Raw genomic sequence first — 27,648 nt, forward strand, 5'->3', positions numbered from 1 at the left:
CCCGCCCAGCGGCTCCCGACGCCACGCCCCAACCCGGGCGCTGGGAAATGAGCGGAAAGCAAGCGCGGCGGGAACGCCACGCCCCTCTCGGCGGGAGTCTATGCCCTCTCCCAATCAACGCCGCCGTTCGTCCAGTCACGACCTTCCATTGGTTGGAGTCCGCTGAAAGGCGGGGAGAAGCGGAAAAGCGTCGGAAAGACTCCTAGCCAATCGCCGGGCCCACCGCGAGCGGCCCTGGTTGCCCCTGGAAACCTAACAGCCTGCTGCCAGGTTCAGCTGCGCTGGCGGAGGCGGAGGGAGATGGACCGCCAGCTTAAACACACCGGCGCCTCTGAGCCGGAGGGCGAAGACGTAATGAGCGTAGTCTCCCGGCTGTCTGGGATCACGGCCAGCTCTGGTCCCGAGTCCCCGGCCGAGCCCCCGAAGCCGGAAGCCGTGGAGACCTCGAAGGAAGGCGCCGCCGCGGCCGAGCCCGCCGAGCCGACCGAGCCCGCCGAGCTCAGGGAAGGGTCGGCGGCCACCGATGTTGAGGGCGAGGAGAAACCTGGAGAGCGGGAGTGGCCGGCCGAGCCAGAGGAGCCAGCCAAGCCGGGGTCCGACGGCGGGCCCGAGGAACCCGAGGAAGAGAAGAGAAAGAAGGCGCCGGAGGAGGACAACACCGTACAGCAGAAGAAGAGGAATAAAACCCTGTCGTGGGTCTCTGTGCCGCTGTCCACGACCGGCCGGGAAGAGGCTGCGCCAGCCTCGGAGGCTGAGCGGGAAGGATCGGAGGAGGAGGCAGAGAGCGAGGGCGGCGAGGGGAAGAGTGGGGAAGGAAGCCGGGCGAAAAGCAAGTTGGGAGCGAACGGTCTGGACGAGGGTGAGGATTTGGAATGGACCGAGGAGGTGCAGAAGCTGCAGAAACAGCAGCTGCGCTCTGAGCTCCTGGAACAGTACCGCTCCCTGATGGAGAAGCGGAGCCTGTATCAGCGCTACAACATCTACCTGCAGCACAGGATCTTCGAGTCGCTGCGCAAGAAGAAGGGCCTGGACGCAGCAGCCGAGGTGCCCGAGAAGGGCACGGAGCCCGACGCCCCCGAGAAAGAGCAAGCCTACCTCCGCTATCTGGCCGTGCTGGAGGAGCTAAGGAAGCAGGAAGCCGACGACCTGGAGTGGTATCACCAGGAGCTAGACCAGCTCAAGCAGCAGTGCAATGAGAAGCTCTCCAGGGTGGAGAAGGAATGGCGAAGCTTCCAGGCACTCAAGAAGCAGGTGATGATACAGGCCATGGGCAGCTGTTGGATGAGGGGCGGTCGGCAGGCCGCCCTGCAAGAGGTGGAGCAGATCCAGGCGCTGGAGGACAAGAAGGAGAAAGAGATGAGCGCCGTGAGGCTGGAGAACGTGCAACTGAAGCAAAGCCTGGTGCATTTTGCAACCAGGATGAGAACGCAGGAGGACATGGCCGAGGGCCTGCTCCTCATCGACTTCGAGCAGCTTAAGATTGAGAACCAGACCTTCAATGAGAAAGTCGAGGCGCGAAACGAGGAGCTTTTGAAATTGCGCAACAAGGTGAACAACAACGTGCAAATCATCACCCACCTGAAGGAAAAGTTATACTTCGTGGATATTGAGAACGCAAGGAAAAAGTCCCAGCTTTTGGAAATTGAAACTCAGGTGGCCCTAAGGAGGGACCTGCTGACCAAGACTAAGCAAGTTCGGGACCGTCTGCGGACTGACAACATCAAGCTGAACCAGAAGTGCGGGCTGCTGGGCAAGGAGCCGCTCCTGCGGGACATGGAGGACAAGGTGGGCAAGAAGGAACTACTCAAGGAGCGCCTGGAGTCCCTGCAGCGCCACCACGCCGGGCTGGCTCTGTCCTGCCGAGGGGTGAGGCAGAAGATCCGTGAAGCCAGAGCCTTCCTTCCCCCCTGAAACGGCAGAGGAGCAGGGCCCACCGGCAGTTTCCACCTCAGCACACGTTATTCTTCGTTAACTTTTATTCTCCCTTTTATTTTTTGGCCCTTCTTTAAAAGGCCTATGATATTTAGGCTGGAACTACATTTTTGTCTTGTAATTTTTCAGCTTCCAAACGAGTGCTGAACACAAAATTGGGTGAGAAGTCAGGTTTTGTTTTTTTTTTTGGGGGGGGGGGGTGTATGTAAAATAGGCCCAGAGAAACAAACAACAGGTAATGTACCTGACTTCTCCTAACAGCTTTCAAGCCCTGGCTCGGTAGCTCCGTGGGTTAAGTAAGCAGCACCCTGGTAACGCCAACATTGCGGATTCGATACAGGGCACACTCAGGAATCAACAAGTTAATGCATAAATAACAGGAAAAAGCAAGTCGATGTTTCCCTTCCCCTCTAAAATAAAATTTAAACAGCAAAGCCGTTTTATCTGAGCAATTTCATAATTTCAGTGAGCTGATACTAAGGAGAACTATTCCTCTTCAATATGTAAGGAGGGGTCAACCAATGGGCAGGCTATGCCCAAAATTTCTGTGCTAGTTATTAAATCCCTTTGAATTTATTAAACTTGTAGTCCCGAGTCCGTCTCAATTCAAAGCTCACTAATCCCCTTAGATGAACCTAAAATTTTGTATGTAACTAGCCTAACTTCTGGTGCATGTGTATGTCTATAGATATAGATAGAGATACACACACACACACCTCCAGGAAACGGGAGAAATAATAGGGAAGAAGCTGTTCGCTGAAGAGAGGCTCAGTCTGCTTAACTACTGATGCTTGTTTCTAGCCCAATGACTGTCTTCAATTCTAATGAAATGTTCTCCTGGATCCTCTAAAGGAAGGCATTGATCTGTACCAAGAAATGAAATCTTGTTGTCTAGTGAAGACAATGATGGTTTTTAATTTTTTTTTTAAGACTTTATTCATTTTAGAGAAGAGAGAAAGAGAAGGGGGAGGAGCAGGAAGCACCAACTCCCATATGTGCCTTGACCGGGCAAGCCCAGGGTTTCAAACGGGCGACTTCGGCATTCTAGGGCAACACTTTATCCACTGCGCCACCACAGGTCAGGCTCAATGAAGGTGGTTTTGCCAGGTGCAAAATGTATGGGGTGGTCACTACTGACTGATCATACGCCTTTTGTTTTCAGGAAGGGAACAGAACCCTCATGTGGTTCTATATCAAATATTAAAAATACCTGTTATTCCTTGTGTTACTGTAAGAAAGTTCATGATAGGTCTATCTCCTTAATGCAGCATCAGTGACTAACATTTTCAGTTTTCCTTGATGCTTCTGGAGCTAGGGGCTTGGTTTTATTCTTAATCTTAGGTTAAATTTCTAGATGGGAAGCTTTGGTATTAAAAGTATTCTCCCATCCCTAACCTTAAGTGGGTCACAGGAAGGATACTCTATTTTTTTGGTGCTAAATACCTTTTATGAATATTAGACACCCCACTCCAGGCAGGTGACTCCGCTGGTCCTGACAATGTCCCAACAACCTTATCTTTGGATGGTTTTGTTTTCTAAAGTGTTTTTCCTTTGATGCCAATAAAGGTCAATTAAAATTCCTTTTTATAAAAAAAAGAAAAAAAAAAGAAAAAAAAAGAAAATAAGTCGGCATACCATCAAAATATTTTTTAGGTCAATTTTAAAGACCAATGACTTGCGTACAACAGAATCAGAGCTTGGCTTTTGTGTAATAAGTTATCTAAAATGTAATTTATTTTACATTAAATTGACTTTCCCCTTTAAAAAAATTTTCTTTTTATAGTCCACATGTTAAATACACTTTTTATAATAATATACTTATCCTACCACACAAATGTAACCATTTGCAAAAAGCTTTGACTTCCTATTTCCATTCTCCTTATCCTCTACAATTTTTCTTTTTTCTCTACCTGTTCATCAAGGCCAAAGTAAAGTAGTAAGTCACTGGCAAATAGCCTCCAACAAAAAGCAGCACTGTTCCTCTGTGGTTGGGAGACTTCAAGGTGAAACTAACAATATGCTTGGTGAAGGCACAAAACTGTACTGTTGGGTACCCAGCCTCCTGATTCACTATCAGTGGTAGTCAACCTGGTCCCTACCGTCCACTAGTGGGCGTTCCAGCTTTCATGGTGGGCGGTAGCGGAGCAACCAAAGTATAAATAAAAAGGTTTAAGTTCTATAAAGATTTATTCTGCCAAACTTAGCAAAAATCTGACATAAAGTACTTGGTAATTATTATTATATGCTTTAACTTGCTGTAACTCTGCTTTATTAATTTTATAAAGTAAAGTTACTTCCCTACTTTATAAATCACCATTACTGTGGAACCAGTGGGCAGTTAGAAAATTTTACTACTAACAGAGATACAAAAGTGGGCGGTAGGTATAAAAAGGTTGACTACCCCTGTACTAGAGGGAGAAGAGATACCTTCAGCAGATTTTGGCCCATTGGCAATTAATTATCCAGGTCAAACTAAACATTCCCCCATTGTCCTTGACCTCAGCGGAAGCAGGTTTTTGAGAGCACAAAGATAACAAAAGAAACTGAAGAGGCAGTCATTGTTCTAAGGAGTAAAGTTACCAATGCGCTTCAATTTCACTAATGCATGCTACAGTGTTACAATTCACTAGAGGTTAATCCTGATCATAACAAGGTTCTTCCTAATTAGATTATAGGAGATCTCTTCACCATGGAATAGCAACACATTCACAGATTGTTTCAGAGGGACCACCTTGAGGAAGCCTGCCACAGACCCTAAATCAGGGGTCCCCAAACTTTTTACACAGGGGGCCAGTTCACTGTCCCTCAGACCATTGGAGGGCCGGACTATAAAAAAAAAACCATGAACAAATCCCTATGCACACTGCACATATCTTATTTTAAAGTAAAAAAAAAAAAAAAAAAAAAAAAACAGGAACAAATACAATATTTAAAATAAAGAACAAGTAAATTTAAATCAACAAACTGACCAGTATTTCAATGGGAACTATGCTCCTCTCACTGACCACCAATGAAAGAGGTGCCCCTTCCAGAAGTGCGGCGGGGGCCGGATAAATGGCCTCAGGGGGCCCCATGCGGCCCGCAGGCCATAGTTTGGGGACCCCTGCCCTAAATAGTCCTCTCCCCAGTTTTACTGACATGCTGCCTCTAGTCCCGGGCCAGCCTTCTACCAACTGCTGTGTGCCTGTCTGCTCAGCTTTCTGCACCTCAATGAGATAAAGTCCCTGGAAGGCAAGGACTTGGGGCTTATTTCCCCTAGAAACCAGCCTAGTGCCATGCGCATCATCAATGCTCAATAAATGTGTCGAATATACTATGAATATAAAGCCAGTCTCGTTTTCCTGAAAGCTAAGCATTACTTGAATGCTTAATACATGTCAGGCGTTGATAATTCCTATGTTGGATTCAAAAATAACTACAGGTAGAAAGAGGAATCCTCAAGAAGTAGAAGCATTTTATGGACAGTCCCCCCCCCCCCCCCAACCAGTGGCAAAACCTAAACTCTGGGCTGCAGATGAACTTATATATATATATAAAAAAAATGACAGGGATGCAGGCCTGTCGTCATGGAAGGATGACCCTACAGGTACAGAGCTGTCCATGCAGGATGAGAAACCTCCAAATGAAGATTAGTTTTATGAATGCTAAAATCACAGGCAAAAAATTTTTCCTCTGTCAGAAAGTGCAGGGCCTGAAAAATGCAGGCCCAGTAAAATCTGAGTGAGGGGCTACATGGAAATTAGCCTTTTGGAAATGAGTCTGAGTCCAAAGTATCCCCTTCAGTGTTACAGGAGGTGGTCTTTGTTTTAACAGCACTAGCAGGCATCTGAGGACACACTTGTTAAACATTTATTTATTGATTTTAGTGAGAGAGGAAGGGAGGGAGAGAGAGAGAAACGGGGACATCCATCTGTTCCTGTATGTGCCCCGACCAGGGATTGAACTGGCAACCTCTGTGCTCTGGGACGATGTTCTAACCACCCACGCTCTGTGGCCAGGGCGGACATTTTTTCATCGGGAAATGAGAACCATTTCTGGTGACTTAACACATTTGGGACTTTTAAATTATGTAAATTTAAATACATGCTTTCTTTTTTTCCTAAGTTCATCTAAAGCTACAATTTAGATTTTGCCACTGGTTGAGGGTGTCTGTCCACAAATTAAGAAAGTTAATGCACCCCAATTTGGTGCTTTATATGCTTCAAGCTTTCAGAAAGTCAACGTCAGAGTGATGAACGGCACCCTGAATGGAGGACATAGCAGAAGCTAGCCGGAGCCGGACCAGCAGGAAGAGCATCGCTGAAGTTCATGGCTCCTCCCTCCCATGCAACATTCCTCTCAAGGGTCCTCTACTTTTCATTTTAAAAAACAGTGATTCAATAAGTGCATGTTTAATTAATAAACCGACACCCTCCCCAACTTTTCAACTCATGTGAAGTCTTCTAATATCTCCCCCAAAGGATGAAGGCAGATGCGTAAGGAGAATACAGTGTCGTGCTTGGGGACAAAGACTCCAGTCCCAGGCTGACCTGGGTTCCATTCTCTTCCGATTGTCACCTGGGACAAACACCACAACCCTCTAAGCCTCAATGTACTCACCTGTAAAACGGGGAAAAGGTCAGGATATGATAAAAGTATCTCTTTCCTGGGTGATAAAATAAAAATTATTTTCTTTGTGCTTTTCTGTAATTTACAAATTATATACAATGAGCATTTGTGTGTGTGTGTGGGGGGGTGTCCTGAATTTTAAAAATTCGAAAGTTCAAGAAAAGTGATGAACACTGAAAGTGTGCACATTGAGAGGAGCCCAACCATTTATGGCAACGTTCCTTTTAACGACACAATTCAGCAAGTTAGTTTAATCCTCACAAACCAGGGGCTAGGTGCTGAGTGTCCTGTATAACCTGAGTTACAGAAAAGTGAGGCTTAGAGAATTTAACTTCTCTTGTTCCTAATCCTTAGCTAGACTGCACCTTAAACTGGGGTTATTTTCGACTGGAGCAGTTTAAGAAAAACTGCTGAGACTGTGGAGTCAGCCGGGGGAGCCGGCTTTGACGTGTTGTTCAGGGAGTAGGCCACTGCCCCTCCGTCCACAGGGAGCCCCGCAGGGCTCAGGCGTCCTGGGACGTGGCAGCAGGGGCCATGGTGCTCCCCGCAGTCCTGGAGTTAAACCTGTGCAGACAGTGCTGGGGCTCACACAGCGCATGGCCCACCGGAGGACTTGCTTTGGCTCCAAGGCTTCCATCTGCTGGTCCACCTGGAAGTACCCTTCCGCTGTCTGCTCCGCCCAATGACCAACAGCTCCTCTCCAGGAGACTCAAGGAGACACGAGGGGCGAACAGGAGGGCGGCAGCATCTGTGACAGTCGTGGAGGACAGGTACAGGCACCACCATGTGACCCCGAGGACTGCTTCAGCCACCGCTCATCTCCGTGCCACAGATGGGAACCGGGGCACAGGCTGGCCCAGGAAGAGCCAGGGACCCCGCCCTGGGGCAGCGGGACACAGCACCGGGCTGAGCAGGCTGGGGGCGGGTTTCCCGGGGCAGGGGGAAGAGCCAGGGACCCCGCCCTGGGGCAGCGGGACACAGCACCGGGCTGAGCAGGCTGGGGGCGGGTCTCCCGGGGCAGGGGGAAGAGCCAGGGACCCCGCCCAGGGGCAGCGGGACACAGCACCGGGCTGAGCAGGCTGGGGGCGGGTTTCCTGGGGCAGGGGGAAGAGCCAGGGACCCCGCCCTGGGGCAGCGGGACACAGCACCGGGCTGAGCAGGCTGGGGGCGGGTTTCCCGGGGCAGGGGGAAGAGCCAGGGACCCCGCCCTGGGGCAGCGGGACACAGCACCGGGCTGAGCAGGCTGGGGGCGGGTTTCCTGGGGCAGGGGGAAGAGCCCAGAGGCTGGCACGGAGGAGGCGACGACCTGCTGGGCGGGGTGGCAGGCGGGTGGCAGACGTGGGGATGGGGGGAGAAGGGGCTACAGCTAGGAGCAGAGTCTCGTCTGACAGGGGCAGCCAGTCCGGGGCTCCGCTTCGGCTCAGAAGGGATGCACTAAATGCTCAGACTCCTTGATCAAATCACCAGAAATGCACCATGTCTCATTCACCTGATCCGACTGAGACTTAAAACCCTGAAACAGCATCATGCCTGCCCGAAGTCAAGCAGCCGCCCAACTTCGAAGTGAGGACTCCCAGTTTTAAATCAAACTGCAGTGACGTAAGTAACAAGTTTACATGACTTTTATTTAATAAAACCATATATTTACAATTCAAAAAGTCCTAACTTGATACATATTACTAAATAAGATTAAAGGTTAACTGTACACGCAATTAAAACATGATATGTAGCAAGAGTTATCAGGATTTTTCTATCAGCAAACTATTCAAAATAGTCAAAACTGAGCGGTTAAAAAGTACCTTTTAAAGTGAGAGTTGTTTTTAGAGGAGATTCCAAGCCCTGGTGGGGGAGCGGCTTTGAGCAGCTGGTGGCACGTAGGCCCTGGCGGAGGCCGGAGGCCGGAGGGTTCAGACTGCAAACCTAGGGCCCCGGGGGTGGGAAGCGTGTGCTTCCAAGGGGCGTGGCCTCGCAGCTTCTTTTCCAGTTTTCTTAAAGGATGATGTCAAAGAAGCACAGCCCCATGGTCTCAAGCAACCCTCGGTGGAAAGGGCCCAGGTGGCCACGGGCGGGAACTGAGAATGTCCAGGCCGCTGAAGGGGACACAGCAAACCAGCCAGACCTCATGGGGTCACTGAATAGGTCATGAAAACCTCTTCTGAACTAGAGATTTGGTTTCATATTCCAAATGGAACCTATTTAAAAACTTAACACGGAAAGGATGCTATCCAAAGAGGTGTCAAACTGACAAAGATCGTTAAGGTCTGGGCTGGAATGCACAAATGCATTCTGAAGGGGACCGCTTTCTGTCTGTCACGACTTAAGGAGAGTCTAAGAAAATATATACATCTTTCAGAAACAGAAAGCCCCCGTCATGGAACAGAACAGGTACGTCTGCAAGGGATGGCTGAGTCCAGGTTACATTCAGCGTCGTGGTGTCAGGGACCGGCTGTGTCCGGAAGGCACCACGGCCTCGGGAGAGACAGAACGCCTCGTCCCAGAGGTCGGGCACGTCAGCGGTTAAGGGCTCAGGCGGAAAGGGCATCCATGATGCTCTGCAGCCTCCCTGGAGCGTGCAGCGAGGAGATGAGGGGCAGAGGCGGCTCCACACAGACACACAGAACAGACGGGACGGGGGGCATGAGGACGGCCACAGGCTCGGCAGGTGCTACTGCACCCGCGGCGACGCCGGCAGACGTGGCCAATGCCCGCAGCCAGGCTATACCTTCCACCCCTGGTCTCCTGGCTGCAGGCTGCACGCTCAAAGCAGAGGGTGCTTCCAGCACCAGACACGAGACCAACCCTGGGACACCCTCAAGCGGGGCACTGGGGCTGAGAAGGGCCAGACGGAGGGGCCAGGCCCCACTGCGGCAGCACGGGCGGCTGGCTGCCAGTGCCCTTGAACCTGGTCTGCCCAGCATGCCCAGAGACCAACATGCCAATAGCTTATCACGTGAGAGCTTTCTTCTTAAGAGATTAGCTAGTCCTTTGGACTACTCTGTGCAAAAACTACTCATTTCTTTGAATCTGGACAACCCAAAGTTCTCAAAACTCGTCAGAGAAAATCTAGATCAAAAAAGGGTACGAATGAGCCCCGGGGAAACCAACTAACAGGGAATGGCCGGTGGAACGGGCACTAAGAATGTGATGAGACTGCCTGGGCCGGCAGATGTGCAGCAGGCGTGCGGCTCACTTCTCAGTCCTCTCAATAGTCTACCTTCAGGCCAAATGCACAAGGAGGGGCCCAGCGGCACTCCTGGCTGATCCTGTGGTCCGGGTGACAAAGGACTGAGCAGCCTTGTCAGCCCAATGGAGCAGCCCCCCCCCCCCCCACACACACACACACAGTGCTGTCTGCAGCCTGCACGGAAACCAGGTCTAACACCCTCCTTCTCTGCCCTCTGACTTAACTGGGGGCGGTCTCCACCAGTTTAGGAGCTGTCTGCAGTCCCAGGCCTTCTGCGTGTCCAGTCCTCCCTGCACAAACCTTCCTCCACTGCTGAGCAGGTGCAGGGAGCCGCCTCCGGAACCGTGGGCTCCCCCGGCCCGCGCGCTGCGTGGTGTCAAGGCAACATGGTACGATATCACTCCGCGGCGGGCGGAGTCCGGAGCTGCTGTCGGCACCCACCCACCAGAGCCCGCCTGCCTTTAATGCATCTTTGGTAGCTGGGATTTAAAAACAACCTGTTTCTAGAAAGTTTACCTCGACAACTCAATCATCCACTTTTTTCTTATCAAAATAGGTCCCTGGGAGCCGATAACATCTCTGAGGTCTGTCTCCCAAAGCACGTCTCACGCGCCTCGGCTAAGAAAGACTGTAGTGTCCCTTCCAGTAGCTGACATAAAAGCATCGCCATTTAATTAACTTCTGCTGGAATAAAGGGAGGGAGGCAACCGCTGCCCCGTTTTTAAACCACACAGAGTGCGCGGTGGTCGCCATGTCAACATCAGGTCAACGTCCCACTGAGCTGCTTAAGGCTGAGCCTTGGTCGCGTTCTTCAAATGTTTTGCTCGTTCTGTTTAAGGCCAACTCCAGCGTCAGGAATCAGACAGGAAAACACCCCTGTTGTAAGCTGCGGGGTGTCCATCCCCAAGGACACAGGTGCGCTGGGAGCTACGCCGGCGCCTCAGTGTCTCAGAGACGGGCTGCCTTTCTCCATCTCCCGGCTGTCCCTCTGCAGCGCGGTCAGCACCTGGGAATCACAAGGAGGGCGTCATGGCGACCCGCTACCCACGCTGAGGAAGATCCCGGAAGGCTCCCACGAACCCTCTGCCTCTCCTGACGTCCACCTCCCGCTCCCAGACTCACCGACTCACGCAGGGCTGCGCCAAGCCGTCTCTGGGCGAGTGCCCCCAGCCCCTCCTGGCAGTGGCGGTGCCAATGCCCCGGTGCGGGGACTGCAGGGCTCACCCTGCGCTCACTGCCACCGCAGCTGGGCTCCCGCCCCCTCTTGGGCTCCTCCTCTCTGCTCTCTCAGCTCTTGCTTAACCTTTATTTTTAAAATATTACATCCCAGGTCCTGGCCGGTTGGCTCAGTGGTAGAGCGTCGGCCTGGCGTGCAGGAGTCCCGGGTTCGATTCCCGGCCAGGGCACACAGGAGAAGCGCCCATCTGCTTCTCCACCCCTCCCCCTCTCCTTCCTCTCTGTCTCTCTCTTCCCCTCCTGCAGCCGAGGCTCCACTGGAGCAAAGTTGGCCCAGGCGCTGAGGATGGCTCTGTGGCCTCTGCCTCAGGCGCTAGAATGGCTTTGATTGTGGCAGAGCATCGCCCCCTGGTGGGCATGCCTGGTGGATCCCAGTCGGGCGCATGCGGGAGTCTGTCTGCCTCCCCGTTTCCAGCTTCGGAAAAGAACAACAACAACAAAAAATTACATCCCACTGTGACTGCTTAAAAACAGTGGCTGCAGTTCTTGAAGGCCCCCTCGACGCCCGCGCTCCACCAGGTGCGTCACGCCCGGTGGCTGTTCACTCACCACAACAATCGTGCTCAGGAAGCTTAACACCCATCACCAGGCACCCGAGAAACGGGCACCCACAGGAGTGGCCTGCTCCAAGGCAAACAGCTCAGATGGATTCAAACTCAGATCTGCCTGGTTTCTACTCCCAGGGAACATTTGAAGCACCCATGCTAACCCACGAGGGGCCAGGCAACATGCCCCCTGGACTGAATTACAAACTACAAGGGGCCGAGCAGAAACCTTTCGTGCAGGTTACAAACAGGCTGCACAGGTCTGAGGTAGATAAAAGTGCCCCCCACCTCTAAGTAAACTGGACTGCCGACCACACCCAGCATCTACTCGTCCTGGAGAGCTCACCGGGGTCCTCACCACAAGCCCGGCATTAAGAGCCAGGTGCACAGACCACACGTCCCACGGGACCTGCAACTGTGTAAAACTAGACAATGTTCACCCCACAGCCACCATCGGGATGTGTGTGTGAATGTGGGGGAGAGGGGTGTATGTTGGGGGGCGTGGCCATGGGGAAGACCAGTGACATGGAAAGGACCCAGCAGACCAGGACTGCACACATTGCAGAGCCAAGGCAAGAGCACAGCCCAGGAAGCCGGGTGGGACCTCTGTCCCGGGCAGCCTCCCCGCTGCCCCCCCCACCCCCCCGTGTCAGTTCCCTGTGCTTTCCATCTCAGGCACCTTTATAAAGGGGAGGGGGCCTGGTTTACAAAACGCCGTCCACTGCACAGCGGGCACCATGATGACACACTGGGGGTCCTGACGCCCAGCGCCACTGCAGACTGGCTGGCAGCCCCGCCATCCGACAGCCCAGAACCCCCGGCTGAGCCCAGCCCCACACCCAGGCCTCCAGAGCAAGGGCCACTGGGGAGAGGGCTGTGGACGGTGCCTCCTGAATGTTGCTGCCGAGTCCACGGGGGAGAGGGGAGCCCAGCCCGCTCACCTGAGCCCACTTCTTGTTCCGACTGTGCATCTGGACGGTGGCTATGGAAGCAAAGAGCTCCTCCGCGGGCAGGTCGTCGGGCAGCCTGGTGAGGAACTGGGCCATGTGGATGAAGTCCATCTTGGTCAGGATGTCCTCGAACAGCCGCAGGATGCCCAGGGCCGTGCGGAACAGGAACTCCTCCCCGTCGCGGCAGAACACGTCCCATATGCGGCAGGCCAGGTCGAGGGGCAGCGACTTACTGTACAGGGTGAAGATCCTGGAGGGAGAGCGGAGCGGTTCAGGCTCTGGATGGCGAAGAGAAAGGACTGCGGACAGCGTGTGTCCATCACCAACGCCCCGAGGCAGTCCCGTCCGTACTGAGACACACACACGGGGCCTGGGGCACGAGCACGAGCCTGCGTTCAAGCCGACGGCAGGGTGAACGCTTCCAGAGACAGCACCGTCGGCTTCCACACGGAATCTCGAACTCAGCGCGACTTTGGAGTTGCTGGTACTGATGACACCGCCACGCAGCGGATACTTATCAAGCACCTACTTCACGCTTGCTTCGTGGGTAGGAGCTGGGTATGAGGTTCATAAGGCAGAGAGAGTTTAGGGCAGGGACTGGGAACCATTTTGGCTTAGAGAGCCATGAACGCCACATATTTTAAAATGTAATTCCATGAGAGCCATACAACAACCTGTGTACATTACGCATTATCCAATAAAAATTTGGTATTGTCCCGGAGGACAGCTGTGATTGGCTCCAGCCACCCGCAACCATGAACATGAGCGGTAGGAAATGAATGGATTATAATACATGAGAATGTTTTATATTTTTAACATTATTTTTTTATTAAAGATTTGTCTGCGAGCCAGATGCATCCATCAAAAGAGCCACATCTGGCTCGCGAGCCATAGGTTCCCGACCCCTGGTTTAGGGTCTGGTGGGCAACAGAAACGGTGAACAGAAGTTTACAACTCGGTGTCCACACGTGCACAGTACTTGTGGAGAGTACTATACACTCTTCTTCTGAAGGGGTCAACAAAGGAACAGTGAATTTTTCCAAATAAATTTGACCGTGGATTACAAGAAACTGATCTTATATTTAACAATGCAAGTCATCAGATGAAAAAAAAAAAAAGAAATACAAATATGTATTCCCTTAAAAAGTGGTGATAATCACAACGCACACTGCCTGACAGACACAATCCCGAGGGACCCAAGTGTTACCAGGCTTACCCGTGTCTCACTGGGCCTCCTTCACACACGGCAGGGAGAGTCCAGGCTGAACGTCGGCAAACCGATTCCCCGTGAACCATCCCCTCCTCCAGCTGGGAGATGCAGCCTGGGCACCACCCCCAGGGAGCCCCGCCCCACAGCCCAGCAGAGTGCCCCTCCCTTCCTGGGCTCCCCTCCACCCGGGTGCTGCCACAAGCATACAGGCCCTGGGCTTGCCCGTCTCCCGTGGAGACAGCACGGGAGTAGGGACCCCGCCCTGCACCTCTCCGGCCGGAGCATCCAGCACGTGGCCATCTTGCTGAAGGAGCCAGTAATGGACAGGCTCCCACACCTGCTCTGGATGTCCCAGAGTGGCGGTTCTCAGGACCTCCTCCCCAGTACTGGTACTCACTAGAAGTGGTGACTCTTAACTGGTGGGGGACAGCCCTATCACTCCTGGAAAACCACTCTTCCTCAGACTTCAGTCTTCCCTTTGTGCCTGTGCCGGTCTGGGGGACCCGCGGGACCCGTGGGGACACCGAGCTCAGGCTCACACCGTGGAGTCGCCTTGGTCAGGAGGAATGTCATCAAGTCTCCAACAGTGGGACCCTCACCTTCCTGTAGCAGACACCACCAGGAACACTACCCTGTGTTAGCAAACCTGCACACGCGTTTCATGGGCACAGGCTTCCTGGCTGCAGTGACGTCCGGGATGCAGTTCAGCCCTAGCTTTCCCTGGCTGGGCGCTCCGCTGGGAAACAGCCTCTCCCCCAGGACCCAGAGGAGCCACTGGGCCCGCAACACACCAGGCCGACAGAGCCCAACAACGCCCAAGGCTACAGCTCGTCACAGATTTACAACTCGAGAGGATTGGAGGAAGCCCTAACAATTCAGATCTCACTCAACTCAGGCGATGGGACAGGGAGACCGATGTCACAGAAAATGTGCCCAGGTCCTGCCACTAGTAAGTGGTAGCGCCAGGTTTTGAACCCGACCCCAAAGCCCGTGCCCTAATGTCCAGACCACACAAGAGTCCATCAGGCGGCTCAGGGAGAGGTCACAGCAAAGCCCCCGCCCCCGCCCCGGAGCTCTGTCCCAGTTCAGAAACTGAGCAGTTACAGAGAGGCCGGGAGGTCTTCTGCTTCTGGTCTCCACCTCCAGAACCTTCTCCATCCTGTCTAGAGCTGTGGTTTTCAACCGCTGGTCCACCAGAAATTTCCCGCTGGTCCACAGATGAACGCCACCGATCTAAGAGGATGTGGGGTTTTGTTTTGTTTTTAATTAAGTAGAACTGACTCAATCCACAGTTACAACCTCTTCCTGCCAGTTCGTTCAGAGAAATCAAGCCTTCACGTCTTCAAAGCAGAGTCCCGAGGGGAAAGGATGAGGAAACAGAGCAGCGTAAGAAATTTCCTCAACGTGAAATTCTTCAGTTTGGGGGTGGGAGGGCTCCATCAACGAGCTGTTCCGAACTTCGTACAGTCAAGCCAGCATGTGAGCGACCCGGGTGCCGCAGTCACAGCCTGAGAGTGAGCGACCTGGGTGCCGCGGTCACAGCCTGAGCGCGCGCACAGCCCCCACACACCGGGCACTGCGCCCCCGGAGCTCTGCCCAGACCTGCGCTCTCCTGGTGCCAAGTGAGCAGTCAGCCCGTTGTCTGCAGTCATGCTTTGAAGTGCTGTCTGCCTGTCACTGTTCTCCAGGGATGAGGATACATCATAGCATCGGTCAGACAGCACTGCCTCCCCTCTGGGGCGGAGGGTGTGCTGACTTAACTGCAAGCAGGGGCAGGAGACAGGGACTGCCAGACTGGGCGTGCATGCACGTGTGAGGGCGTGCACAGGCACACCCTTGGAAATAGGATCAGCAGGGAAGAACGCATCACTGAAAAGTGACATCTGTCTAAAGTTCTGAAGAGGAAGCCACAAGCCAAGAGAAAGGGTCTGGAAAGCACCCACGTTTACAGGCTCTGAGGCGGGAACGGACTGGACAGATCCCAGGAGGAGCCAGGAGGCCAGGGGGCTGCAGCCACAAGCAGCAAAGGGGAGAACACGGAGAGGCCCTGAGACCAGGGCCTGGCACGCGCGGGGCCTGACGAGCTTTCTCCTGCGTGACGTGGAAACGAGTGGAGGCCTGGCCACAGGAGGGTCCCATCCACGGAATAGACACGCGCCTGTGGGGGAACAACAGCCACAGGGCGGCCACTGGAACCAGGCCCGTCAGAGCAGCGTGGCAGTGGCGGGCTGGCCAGCAGTCAGGAGAACCTGAAGGGACCCTGCAATGGGGTCGCCTGGCAGAAGACGGAACAGGACGCACGGACGCTGGGTGCTGGCTGAGCGGTTCCAAGGAAGGCGCTGTCATTTATGGAGACGAGGGACCTCTGGTTCGGGGGCGGGTCCAGGGCTGAGGGTTAGCTGTCATTTATGGAGACGAGGGACCTCTGGTTCGGAGGGGCGGGTCCAGGGCTGAGGGTTAGCTGTCATTTATGGAGACGAGGGACCTCTGGTTCGGAGGGGCGGGTCCAGGGCTGAGGGTTAGCTGTCATTTATGGAGACGAGGGACCTCTGGTTCGGAGGGGCGGGTCCAGGGCTGAGGGTTAGCTGTCATTTATGGAGACGAGGGACCTCTGGTTTGGAGGGGCGGGTCGAGGGCTGAGGGTTTAGACGTGTGAAGTTTGAGGAGTCTGACACCAGAGGGTGCACGAATTCACCGAGGTCAGGGGCGGCTCCACGCTGGCGACAGTGTGCGTGCGGATAGCGCCCCAGAAGAGAGGGTTCCAGGTCAGAGGGCGAGTGTCCAGCGCTGCTGACCCGTGAGACAGTCGGAGAACTGGTCCCCAGGCTGTACTTCACGCAGGAAAGTGTAAGTCATGCCACGCTTGATATCATTTACCATTTTTACAGACTGACATGGAGTTATTAAGGCCTTGAATGCCTTTATGGCTTAAATAAAATGTGCTTTTTAAACAAAGTTTTTTTAAATTTCCACCTGGCCAATGTGTCCTTCTCCACATCTCAGCCGGTGCTAGGCTGTTTCCATGGCCTCAGACCTCCCCTTTCATGGGTCACCAGGCAGGGACGGCCACCCGGCCACCGCCCCTCTGCCCCCGCTGCCCCCCCAGCCCAGAAGACTCAGCGAGCCTTTCAGCACCAGGCTCCCAGTCCAGGGCCGCCCTGAGAGCCAGGACCCGGACTGCAGGGACCTCTCCGTCCCGGTCTCCAAGCAGTGAGGGAGGACCTCTCGGCTGCGTCTCCCGCTCCCTCCATCACGGAAAACCCTTCATCACCACCAGCTTTCAGACGCTTGGCTGGAAATTTTACACATTTAGATTCAAACCCCAGCTGTGAACAGGACACACAGACAACGCTCTCCCGCCTCAGGCTCAGAAGAGTGGCGAAGCAGCTAGCTCCTTGCAGCCTCTGAGGAGCCAGCCCAGCCCCACCCCGGAGCTGACACCTGACCCAGGGCTCCGTCTGGGTCCCCCAGAGCCGGCCACGGGATATAGGACAGCCCTCGGAGCGCCCCCATCCTGCCCTCGGAGCGCCCCCTGCCCCACCCCCGTGCCCTCTGGGCTTGTCCTGCTGCAGCTAGGGCCAGCTGGGAGGAACAGGATGGGCGGAGCCAGCCCTCCTGGCTTCCCTGGTGCTCCTCCCATGGAGGAGGAGAGCACTGCATATTCATGAACTGTATATAAATATGGTAATGTTGGGCAGAAATTCAACTAATGCAAATTAACGTCTTCTGTGCTGCTGAAGCAATGAGGTGGCTGTAGGTTTATCAGGACCCCAAGCGCCGGCTGTATCTGCTTCCCCCACAACGTGTGTGAGGGGTTGACAGGACAGGGGTTTTCTGGTCAGGCCTTCACCGTCCCCAGAAAGCACCGCATCTGGCGACATCTGCTCTGGCTGCCGGCCTGAGTGTGCAGCAAGCCAGGGTGCATGGAGCGGGAGGGAAGGCCAGATGGGGCAAAGGCTCCCTCTCAGACCCCCAAGTGAGGGCACTGACTTCTGCCCTGGGCCACTCCTTCCTCCCAGCCCCCAGCTCGTGTCCCAGCAGAGGGAGGGGGCACTTGCTCCCCTGGGTGGGGCTGCCCCCTGCTTCCACCTGGGCTCCTCCCACACCATGACAGAGCAGCTGCCACCTCAATTCCACAGATCGGAAAACTGCAGACACAGGGAGGGCACGGACTCCAGACTTTAGCCCGAGGGAAAGCAAGGGCAAAGGCCACATAGCAGTCTCCCCCTTGAGAAGCCACAGCCAGAGACTTGGACCTTCAGGGCCTGACCCCACCACTTTCCAGTGGAGCCCAATTTCCCCTCCAGACTGACTCCTGAGAACGAGCCCCTCCCCCATGGCGCTCCTCTAACCCGTGAACCGCGAGACAGATGCTGCCAGAAGAGAAGGGCTGGCCGCTCAGGCTCCTTAGGTTTCGTGAGGTCCCAGGTCGAACTACATTCATTAAAAATTGCAGGTAGTGATTCAGACTCAGTCTGAAGTTAGTGAACACGTCCAACCCCAGCTCCCATCCGGAAAGTTATTAAATCCTGCATTAAGTCCAGAGAGTGCCTTGTAATTTGAGCCAAGAGGCGCTGTTACCTCACGTCCCAGCACCTAGTAGGGGCCAGCAGAACCCCTGCATTAGAACGTGGGCTCCACCTTCCCCCAGACCGGGGTGGCGGGTGACCCGCAGGGTGGCTGTGTGGGCCCTTCCTGTGAGCAGGCTTCCCGCTACAGGCTTGGAGTCCTCCGCCCCACACACACTCGCACTGAACATCCGTGCACGCACGCGCGTGCACACCAGCCCCAGTATGTGACAGACACCGTTCTGAATGCTTGGGAGCTCACCAAGATAGCCCCTGCTCCGGAGAAGTTCTCAGGCAAACCTACAGTCCCCAAATTAAAAGCTGTAGCAAAAAGAGTACAAGACCCAATGGAAACAAACATCTAACAGGGGTTCCATCTTTAACCGTTCCTTTAAGGCAGAGAGAAGTTCTAGTAATGATAGATCTCCAAGCACCACTAAATATCATTACAAGAAACATTGATCATAATTGGGAATGTACTGCTGGAGTCTTGAATTCAGATCATTTCACCCTAAAACCCACTGGTACCTCCAGATAACCCTGCCCTCTGGCAGCAATGGGCAATACTTTGATAGATCAAATGACCGCATGTCAGTCCTCCTGCAAAACGCAGATATGTGACTGAAGGCTCAAAATGAGAAAGATGGACGTGTTGATGACAGCCTGCTCTGCAGCTCCACGTGAGCAGAGTGACCAGCCACGCTCACTGAGAACCGGCCACACCCACTGAGAACCGGCCACGCCCACTGAGTCAGCCACGCCCACTGAGAACCGGCCACGCCCACTGAGAACCAGCCACGCTCACTGAGAACCAGCCACTCACTGAGAATCATGCCGGGAAGGCGGTGTCGTCAGCTGCGACAGCCCTGGAACCACCAGTCAGACAACACCCAGTTTCCACAGAGCAGCGGCTACAGCCCAGGGGGCTCAGGACGGATTCTACGTATTTAAACCCAGAAAGGGGCCCCACAGGAACAGAGGTCTTCTCTGATCCAGGAATCGCGCCAAGCACGGGGTCAAACACGAGGGACACAGAGGTGACTGACGGAGCTCTGTCTATCACGGGAGCAGCACGCAACAGAGGACAACCTAAGCAGACCGGCGCTGTGACGGGGGAGCACCGGGCGTGGGTGGAGGGGGGGAACCAGGCCAGGTACCGGCGACCCTGCAGTACCCAGCAGGGCGGAGAAACCGGGGGTGAGGAAGGACGGTTCCCAGCTGGCCTCCGTGCGGACAGCGGGGCAGGGAGGGTACTGTCTTCTCACCGGAGCCCCAGCCCAGCTCACCCAGAATGCTCAGCGGCCAGCCCAGAGCACCCTCAGCCTCTGACAGGGTGGGACAGGGGTCTGCTGCCTGGGAGCGGGCTGTGGGCACCCTAGACTTCACCGTGTTCACGGGCCGCACCCAAGGACAGCCACCGTGCGCATGTGATGCAGAGGCAGGCCTGGCCGTCCAAGGTGTGGGTGTGGCTTCTGGGAGGTGAGGTGACTGGCAGAAGCGAGCAGACAGAACTGGCTCACTCACAACAGGTGTGCCCGGGCGAGGGGCCTTGGCGGCTTCCTCTGCTGAAATGCGCACCTACTCCAGACACTGTGTGATGACCCCCACTGAGGGTCGGACTGTCAGCTCCTCGGGCGGGCTCTGGGCAACACTGGCCCTGCCCTGTGCCTCCTCCCGGGGCCCACCCTGCTCTGCCCTGAGCTTTCACCCCCCTCTGAGCACCCAAGTGAGAGCCGGGACCACCGCAGGCCGCCTCTAAACGTGGGCAGGAATAAATGGTGAATGCACGGTTTCCGTGCTGCACTCAACGTCAGCGTGTACCTGGGACTCACGGTGCACCCAGCCCTGCATGGGGACTGCAGACCCAGGTGACGTATGTCCTACTTGGTCCTCTTCTAAGAAGCAGTCGAGCATGCACTTCCTTGTGCAAGAATAAGCCGACACCGGCAGAGGCCTCAGCGGAGCTCAGTGGGCAGGGATCACGAGGCGTCCAGCAGCCACATGTCGCATCATAAAGGTGTCAGCACCCCCCGCCCCAGCCTCCTCATCATTTAGACAGCCTGCACGCTGCTGCACTCGGCGCTGCAGACAGGACTGACCCATGCTTGACCCTCCCCAGTGGGGCCATCAGTGCAGTGACTCCATCTCCAGAGGCTGCGCGGGGACCCACATCACGGATATGCTGCCCTATGACGAAGTCCCTGGGAAAGGAGTGTGTGGAAGGCATGCCAGCTCCGGGGCACGAGTGCCAGCTTCGCCGTTCGGCTCGCCGTAAGACCCCGGCATGCCACTGTACCGCTCTGAGCCTCAGCTGTCTCACCTGTAAAGCAGGTTAAACGAGGTCCCGTGGGAAAGCACGGCAGCCGGGAAAGCGGGAGGCCTGGGCCTCTGCCCCACTCAGGACCAGGCCACCTTCCAACTACAGAAGACAGACAGGTAGCACTGGTCATCCTGCCCAGGTCCTCAGCGTGGTGTCCCAGATGCACCAGGACCCAGCCTGCCACCCCTCCCCTGCCCCCTCCACCCCTGACTTGAGGCCCAGCATCACCACGCCACCGCCCAGAGCCCTGCTAATTCCGGAACACCACACGCTCCCAGCGGGCCTTGGCACAGGCTCATGTGTTGCCCTGTGCCCTCTGATCCCTAAGCCCGGGTCCAGGGCCTCCGGTCTCCCCCCACCCCCGAGAGACAGCACTCATCATGCTGCACAGCTGTCCGTGAGCACGTGTCTCCCTCCAGCCAGGGCTCTCAGCAGGCAGGCTGTGTCGCTCAACACCGATCCTGGTGCCAGCAGAGCCTGTCACAAACAGACCTGGTACTGAGTGACATCTCGTTCAATAAATGGATCAATGGCACTTAAAAACAGGTCAGCCCTGGTGGGTTGGCTCAGCAGTAGAGCGTTGGCCCAGCGTGTGGATGTCCCAGGTTTGATTCCCGGCCAGGGCACACAGGAGAAGCGCCCATCTGCTTCTCCACCCCTCCCCTCTCCTTCCTCTCTGTCTCTCTCTTCCCCTCCCGCAGCCAAGGCTCCATTGGAGCAAAGTTGGCCCAGGCGCTGAGGATGGCTCCATGGCCTCCACCTCAGGCACTAGAATGACTCTGGTTGCAGCAGAGCAACAGACCAGATGGGCAGAGCATCGCCCCCTGGTGGGCATGCCGGGTGGATCCCGGTCAGGCGCAAAGCGGGAGTCTGCCCCGCCTTCTCACTTTGAAAAAATACAAAAATAAATAAATAAATAAACAAAAAAACAGGTTCAAGACACCACTTCTCCCCTGCAAGAATTTAGAAGGACCCGTTAAGAGTCACAGATAGTAACCAAAAAGCTATCCGTGCCAGCAGACAATAGGGCCGGAGCTCAGAACACAGAGGCTGCCGGCGGGCGGGGTGGTGGGGTGGGGGGTGGCCAAGCCCTGAAGGAAGGGGCCACGAGGACACTGGAAAATGGGGCAGGAGAAGAAACAAAGAAAAACACTCTGAAAACATAACAATGCAGACTTACCAATCAATTAGGTAGATGTCTGGAGTCAAATTGTTTTTCTTGAAATGAGCAAATAATTTCGGCAAATTTTCTTCAAAGAATACCTCAAATGCAGCAAAGTAAGTCAACATCTGGGGAGATAAGGAGAGACACACGAATAAACTGCTTGTTGGCACCCGGTTCCATCGACAGGACGCGTCAGCGCGCTCACACCGTAAGAACCCAGCAACCGCCTCCTCGTGGAACTGCTACCAACACGCGCTGACGCCGCTTCGCAGACACGCACCAGGGCGGGCCCAGGCACCCCTCGGTCTCCTGTCCCTCCAGACGCTGTGCTGTTCACAACGTGAGCTGGTGGCAACCCGGGGCCGGGCAAGTCTCCCGGCACCGCTGTTCCCGCAGGCCCAGAGGATGCCCAGGAACTTTTAGTAATAGTCTTTTCCTTGTTTTTTTTTTAAAGATTTTATTTATTGAATTCACGGAGGGTGAGGGAATGAGAAGTAGTTGCTTCACTCTAGCAGTTCACTGGTTGCTTGTCGTATGTGCCTTGACTGGGCAAGCCCAGGGTTTCGAACTGGGGACCTCAGTGTTCCAGGTTGGTGCTCTGTCCACTGTGCTATCACAGGTCAAGCAGGAAGTGTTCTTTAACTAAGGTGTGCACACCATTTCAGACACAATGCTGCTGCAACGTAACCAACTGTAGTACAATGTAAACATCACTCTATGTGCACAGAATCCGTGACTGGCTTTGCTGAGATGCTGCTTTATTGTGGTGGTCGGGACTAAACCACAGGATCTCCGAGCATGCCTGTGAACACAACCGCTAATCTTCACAGGGAGACCACTAGCCACCACTTATTATTTCTTCAATTTATAGATAAGAAGACTGAAACCCAGAATTGTTACATAATTTGCCCAATAAGGTAATGGCATCAGCGTGTGGCTGGGGTTGGACCCTGTGTCTGTCTCACTGCAGAGGCAGTCTCCCAGTCTCTCCTTTCCCCAAACTTTTTACACAGGGGGCCAGTTCACTGTCCCTCAGACCATTGGAGGGCTCCCACATACAGTGGTCCTCTCACTGACCACCAATGAGAGAGTTGCCCCTTCTGGAACTGCGGCGGGAGCTGGATAAATGGCCTTAGGGGAACAAATTGCGGCCAGCGGGCCGTAGTTTGGGGACGCCTGCACAGCCTAAGTGACCTGGATAAACAGGCAGGGCTCCCTCCAACCCTGGCATTTCTGGGGGGCAGCGCAGCACTGATGTCTCAGCATGGGCACCAGGGCTGCAGGACCCAGGCCGCCCCCAGGGCAGTGAGGGAGGACACAGGTCTCAGCACGGGCACCAGGGCTGCAGGACCCAGGCCGCCCCCAGGGCAGTGAGGGAGGACACAGGTCTCAGCACGGGCACAAGGGCTGCAGGACCCAGGGCAGTGAGGGAGGACACAGGTCTCAGCATGGGCACCAGGGCTGCAGGACCCAGGGCAGTGAGGGAGGACACAGGTCTCAGCACGGGCACCAGTGCTGCAGGACCCAGGGCGCCCCCAGGGCAGTGAGGGAGGACACAGGTCTCAGCACGGGCACCAGGGCTGCAGGACCCAGGACAATGAGGGAGGACACAGGTCTCAGCACGGGCACCAGGGCTGCAGGACCCAGGGCAGTGAGGGAGGACACAGGTCTCAGCATGGGCACCAGGGCTGCAGGACCCAGGGCAGTGAGGGAGGACACAGGTCTCAGCACGGGCACCAGGGCTGCAGGACCCAGGGCGCCCCCAGGGCAGTGAGGGAGGACACAGGTCTCAGCACGGGCACCAGGGCTGCAGGACCCAGGGCCGTGAGGGAGGACACAGGTCTCAGCACGGGCACCAGGGCTGCAGGACCCAGGGCCGTGAGGGAGGACACAGGTCTCAGCACGGGCACCAGTGCTGCAGGACCCAGGGCGCCCCCAGGCCAGTGAGGGAGGCACCCCCCAGGGCAGTGAGGAGCGAGCGGTCCTAGCCGGCGCCTCGGCAGTGCAGGCCTCTCGGCCTCTGCAGGAAACGAAAGGGCAGTGCAGGGGAGTGGTGCGAAGTGGCCGCTGCTGCTGGAGCAGGGGTGACACGCAAAGGGGCAGCCGGCCCGACGCTGGGCCGTCCGTCCTCCAGCTGGACGCTCGCGGGTAGACAGCAGCTCTGGGAGGCTGCCTGCCTGCTCACCTTAAAGAAGGGTCGTCCTGCAAACCAGAGGTTCCCAACAGGGGCTCTGCCTCTCAGGGGACATCTGGCAATGTCTGAGGACATTTCTGATGGTCACACTGCGGGGGGAGGTGAGAGGTGCTGTCCACTGTACAGGACAGCCCCCACCACAGCCCTCGGCCCCAAATGTCTGCAATGCGACTACTGACAGGCCCTGCTCTAAATGGAGGTCCCATGCACCATCGTGATTCTGTTATTTTCCCTTCATAATTAGGCTAAAATTCTTAAATACAGTCTTTACCCAGGTATTGCCAAAAGCAGGGGTCTTATTTTCAAAATTAAGAGATGTTTAGATATAAATCATGGTACTACACATGAAAAGTTTTTCCCTATGAAAGTGGCACCCGTACAGGCCCACTGCAGAAAACTTAAGGAAGTACAGAAACCAATAAAAACCACCCATACACGCTATTAAGGCTGTGGTGGGTTTTCTTTCAGTGTTCAATACAGAAGCCATCACGGCCCATGTTCTATTCTACATACTTTGGGGGGAAATTAGCATTTTATCTTAAACCCTTTTCTATAGTATATAGAATTCTCAGCGAACATCACTACTGCAGTGGATATGTTACTCGATTTCAATGAAGCGTTCTGTATTCCCCAAAACTCTGTTTTGTTTTGTTTATTTATTTATTTATTTGTATTTTTCTGAAGCTGGAAACGGGGAGAGACAGTCAGACAGACTCCCGCATGTGCCCGACCGGGATCCACCTGGCACGCCCACCAGGGGGCGATGCTCTGCCCCTCCAGGGCGTAGCTCTGTTGCGACCAGAGCCACTCTAGCGCCTGGGGCAGAGGCCAAGGAGCCATCCCCAGCGCCCGGGCCATCTTTGCTCCAATGGAGCCTCAGCTGCGGGAGGGGAAGAGAGAGACAGAGAGGAAGGAGAGGGGGAGGGGTGGAGAAGCAGATGGGCGCTTCTCCTGTGTGCCCTGGCCGGGAATCGAACCCGGGACTTCTGCATGCCAGGCCGACGCTCTACCATTGAGCCAACCGGCCAGGGCCCAAAACCCTGTTTTTAAAGGATTTCGCTTTCACAGTAAAATGCCATTTTAAATTATTAAATAATTATAAATAGTTGGGTGACAACTATCTTTGTGCAAAATGCGTCCACAATTTTGACTTTCTTAGATTCTTACAAGCAGAATTACATACCAACACCATTTAGTGCCACTGATACTTAATACCCAGTTTCTCCCAAAAGAATTCTGCCAATGTATGCTTTCCCAAATAGCTACCCACTTAGCAACAGTTTTTAAATACTTAAAAAAAAATGTACGTACTGCCTGAGCAAGAAATACTCAGGAGTCCTTAAGATATTATGGAGGGAACAGTCCCTCGCTGATCTAACTACCAGAGTGTTTTGGTCCTGAAGTACTTGGTGGTAATTATCAGCCAACGATCTAAAATTTATTTTAATTTGAAATGCTCATTTAAAATTGCTACTTTAAAAGCCGATGGATTTGTTAAACCGTGACTTTTGTCTGGGCCACAGACAAGACAGGGGCTTAGGAGGTGGAGTGGGTGGCCCCTGGCTCCCCCGGCTGCGCCCAGCGGAGCTCCACCCCCCAGGGCACGGGAGGGCCTCGGGGCAGCCGCACCCTCTCTGGGCCTCAGGCTTGGCACGGACTGCACTGAATGCGCGGAGCCCCTCTGTTCACCCAGTCTACAGGAGTGCTCCGAGCACACGCTCCTCTGTGCAGCGAGGGGGCTGACTCAGACGTGCCCCCGTCCCGCCTGTGAGCGCACCACCAGGCACAGCGTCCCCACGTGACAGGGAGCAGCCAGACAGGTTGTTTCCGCCGTGTCCTATGCGACAGAGCAAACCCGGAGGCTGCTCTGCACACACAGCGGGCACGTTTCACAGGGCACTACCCTCCCTCCTGTGCAGAACACATTTGCAGAAACACTTTCTGAAAGAATGTACTCAGAAACTCACACACATGGCTATTAACCTCACATGCTGTTAAAATTCAACACAATGCCTCAAGAATTCTCTACCTGCCACAGTGCTACTTATTCTAACTCTCTCATGGCACAGGGAAAGCGTATTCCTTTTCCACTGAAAAGACACGCAGTTCCTGCTGTGTGAAGACACCGTATCCAGGGCACGCGTGCGCGTACACACACACACACACACACACACACACACACACACACACACACACGGGATACTCACAAGGCCATGGTCCACTCGGAAAAACGCCATTTGACAGGGTTTATTCAAAAGATTAGAAAAAGCAATGAAGGCATCCGCAGTATCCAAGTTCAAGATCAACACGGCAGCTATGAAGGACATGCCCTGAACCTGAGGGAGGGAGAGAGGGGGTCAGACTCACGGCGGCCTGGACGGCAGAACAGCTCCCCCATTTCACGACAGGAGGACCCAAACGCCCCCACCCCCACGGCCGCCCCCACGCTGAGCTGGCAGCCTCGATTCTGAGCTGCTCGGCCCGTGAGCCGCCCCGTCTGTCTCCTCTACCCCGCCCTCACCACGGCCACACGGAGCCCGTACACAGCCCCGCCCCGGGCGCCTGCCCGCTGGGACGCCACCCCTGGAAGGTGGTTTCCGGGCGTGCGGAGAGAGGTGCGTCTAACTCCACGTGTTAGATCCGGAACCATGCACACAGCTGCTAAGCCGCGGACACAGCAGCAGCGCTTTTAAAAAATGGTTACGGCTCAAGGCATTTTCTTTTTCACTTAATGCTGAAAAAACCCCACATGCAAATAACTAAAATCAAGTCCAGCTGCAGTGTGGCCGACGCTGCAGAGCTGCCTGGTCCGCTAGGCTCTCTCCGAGGAGCCGGGTGGACACGTCGCCCGTGAGGCCCGAGTCAGCCAGGAACCAGGCTGCTCACGTCGGTACCCGCAGCTGAGATACTCCGGGCGACGTTCTAATTTTTTTTTAAGATGATTAATATTATAAATATCGAAAAAGTTCACTTACGTAGCCCACATCCGGTCGGTAACAAGTATAAGCGCCCAAAATACTGTGCAACATGTCATGATACGGGCCACCCTGAAAGGACCAACACACCAAAGGACACATGCAGAAGTCTTGTTAGTGCTCGGGCCACCCTCTGCGCCTCCGCCGCCGCGGTCACACCGCTGCGGGAGGAGGAGAACCTGATCACGCCAAGCACAGCCAGCCGCTCTGCGTGTATTAGGAACCGAATAACTCAACGACAAACCAGTTAGCACGGGGCCTGCAGCTCAACCCACCGAGCTGCTCAGAGCTGGTGGGCCAAGCACGAGCACCTCGCTAGGAAGACACCGTGATTCGGCTCCTGCTGTCTAACGGTAGTCCCCTTCCAAGTTCCCAGGCAACCAGGTCCGTGCCCCCACCCCGGGGCTTACAGAGCAGCCCTGCGCTAGCTGTTGCCCTGATGCTGCCCTCACCCCCTCTGCTGTGCCCTCACTGACCCCTGCCAGCCCACCACAGCCTTGACTCTGCTCTGTTTTTCATGCTGGCAGGTGTAGAAATACGCTCTAAATCTTGAGTCGCAACAGCCTCCACTTAGTCCCACACTGTCCCAGCTCGCCCACCCTCCCAGAAGTCCACTTGCTCCTGTAACGCCTTCTCTCTGATTGCGCACAGGAGAGCGAGGTGCCTCCCTGACGTCAGCGGTCTGTGGACACCAGACAGAGACGCAGCTGGGGCCACGTCACACACTTAAGTGTCCCCACGTTCCATATGCCCACAGCGCC

At 55.0% G+C, this 27,648-nt stretch overlaps 2 protein-coding genes across 5 annotated transcripts in view; one reads left to right on the plus strand and one right to left on the minus strand.

Moving 5' to 3' along the window:
* The first annotated feature begins 158 nt into the window (after positions 1–158).
* On the plus strand, positions 159–3,484 carry CFAP184 (cilia and flagella associated protein 184). Its single transcript, XM_066386117.1, has one exon. The coding sequence runs from the start codon at positions 301–303 to the stop codon at positions 1,909–1,911; it is 1,611 nt and encodes a 536-aa protein (XP_066242214.1). The 5' UTR covers positions 159–300; the 3' UTR covers positions 1,912–3,484.
* Positions 3,485–8,146: 4,662 nt separating this feature from the next.
* Positions 8,147–27,648, minus strand: part of TBC1D14 (TBC1 domain family member 14) — a 110,842-nt gene continuing 91,340 nt past the window's right edge. For 3 of the 4 annotated variants that reach the window (XM_066387841.1, XM_066387842.1, XM_066387843.1), the window contains 5 exons: positions 26,888–26,959; positions 26,120–26,248; positions 21,734–21,843; positions 12,447–12,705; positions 8,147–10,730 (listed from right to left, as the gene is read on the minus strand). In XM_066387841.1, coding sequence (XP_066243938.1) covers positions 10,665–10,730; positions 12,447–12,705; positions 21,734–21,843; positions 26,120–26,248; positions 26,888–26,959 — 636 coding nt within the window. In that variant the 3' untranslated portion in view covers positions 8,147–10,664. The remainder of the gene's footprint in view (positions 10,731–12,446; positions 12,706–21,733; positions 21,844–26,119; positions 26,249–26,887; positions 26,960–27,648) is intronic. The other variant, XM_066387840.1, reaches the window with a different exon arrangement.

Source organism: Saccopteryx leptura, chromosome 5, assembly GCF_036850995.1.
Source record: "Saccopteryx leptura isolate mSacLep1 chromosome 5, mSacLep1_pri_phased_curated, whole genome shotgun sequence".
NCBI lineage: Eukaryota > Metazoa > Chordata > Mammalia > Chiroptera > Emballonuridae > Saccopteryx > Saccopteryx leptura.

Excerpts from the sequence above, each read along its gene's own strand:
- CFAP184 (XM_066386117.1), top strand. The coding sequence starts at position 301 with ATGGACCGCCAGCTTAAACACACCGGCGCCTCTGAGCCGGAGGGCGAA.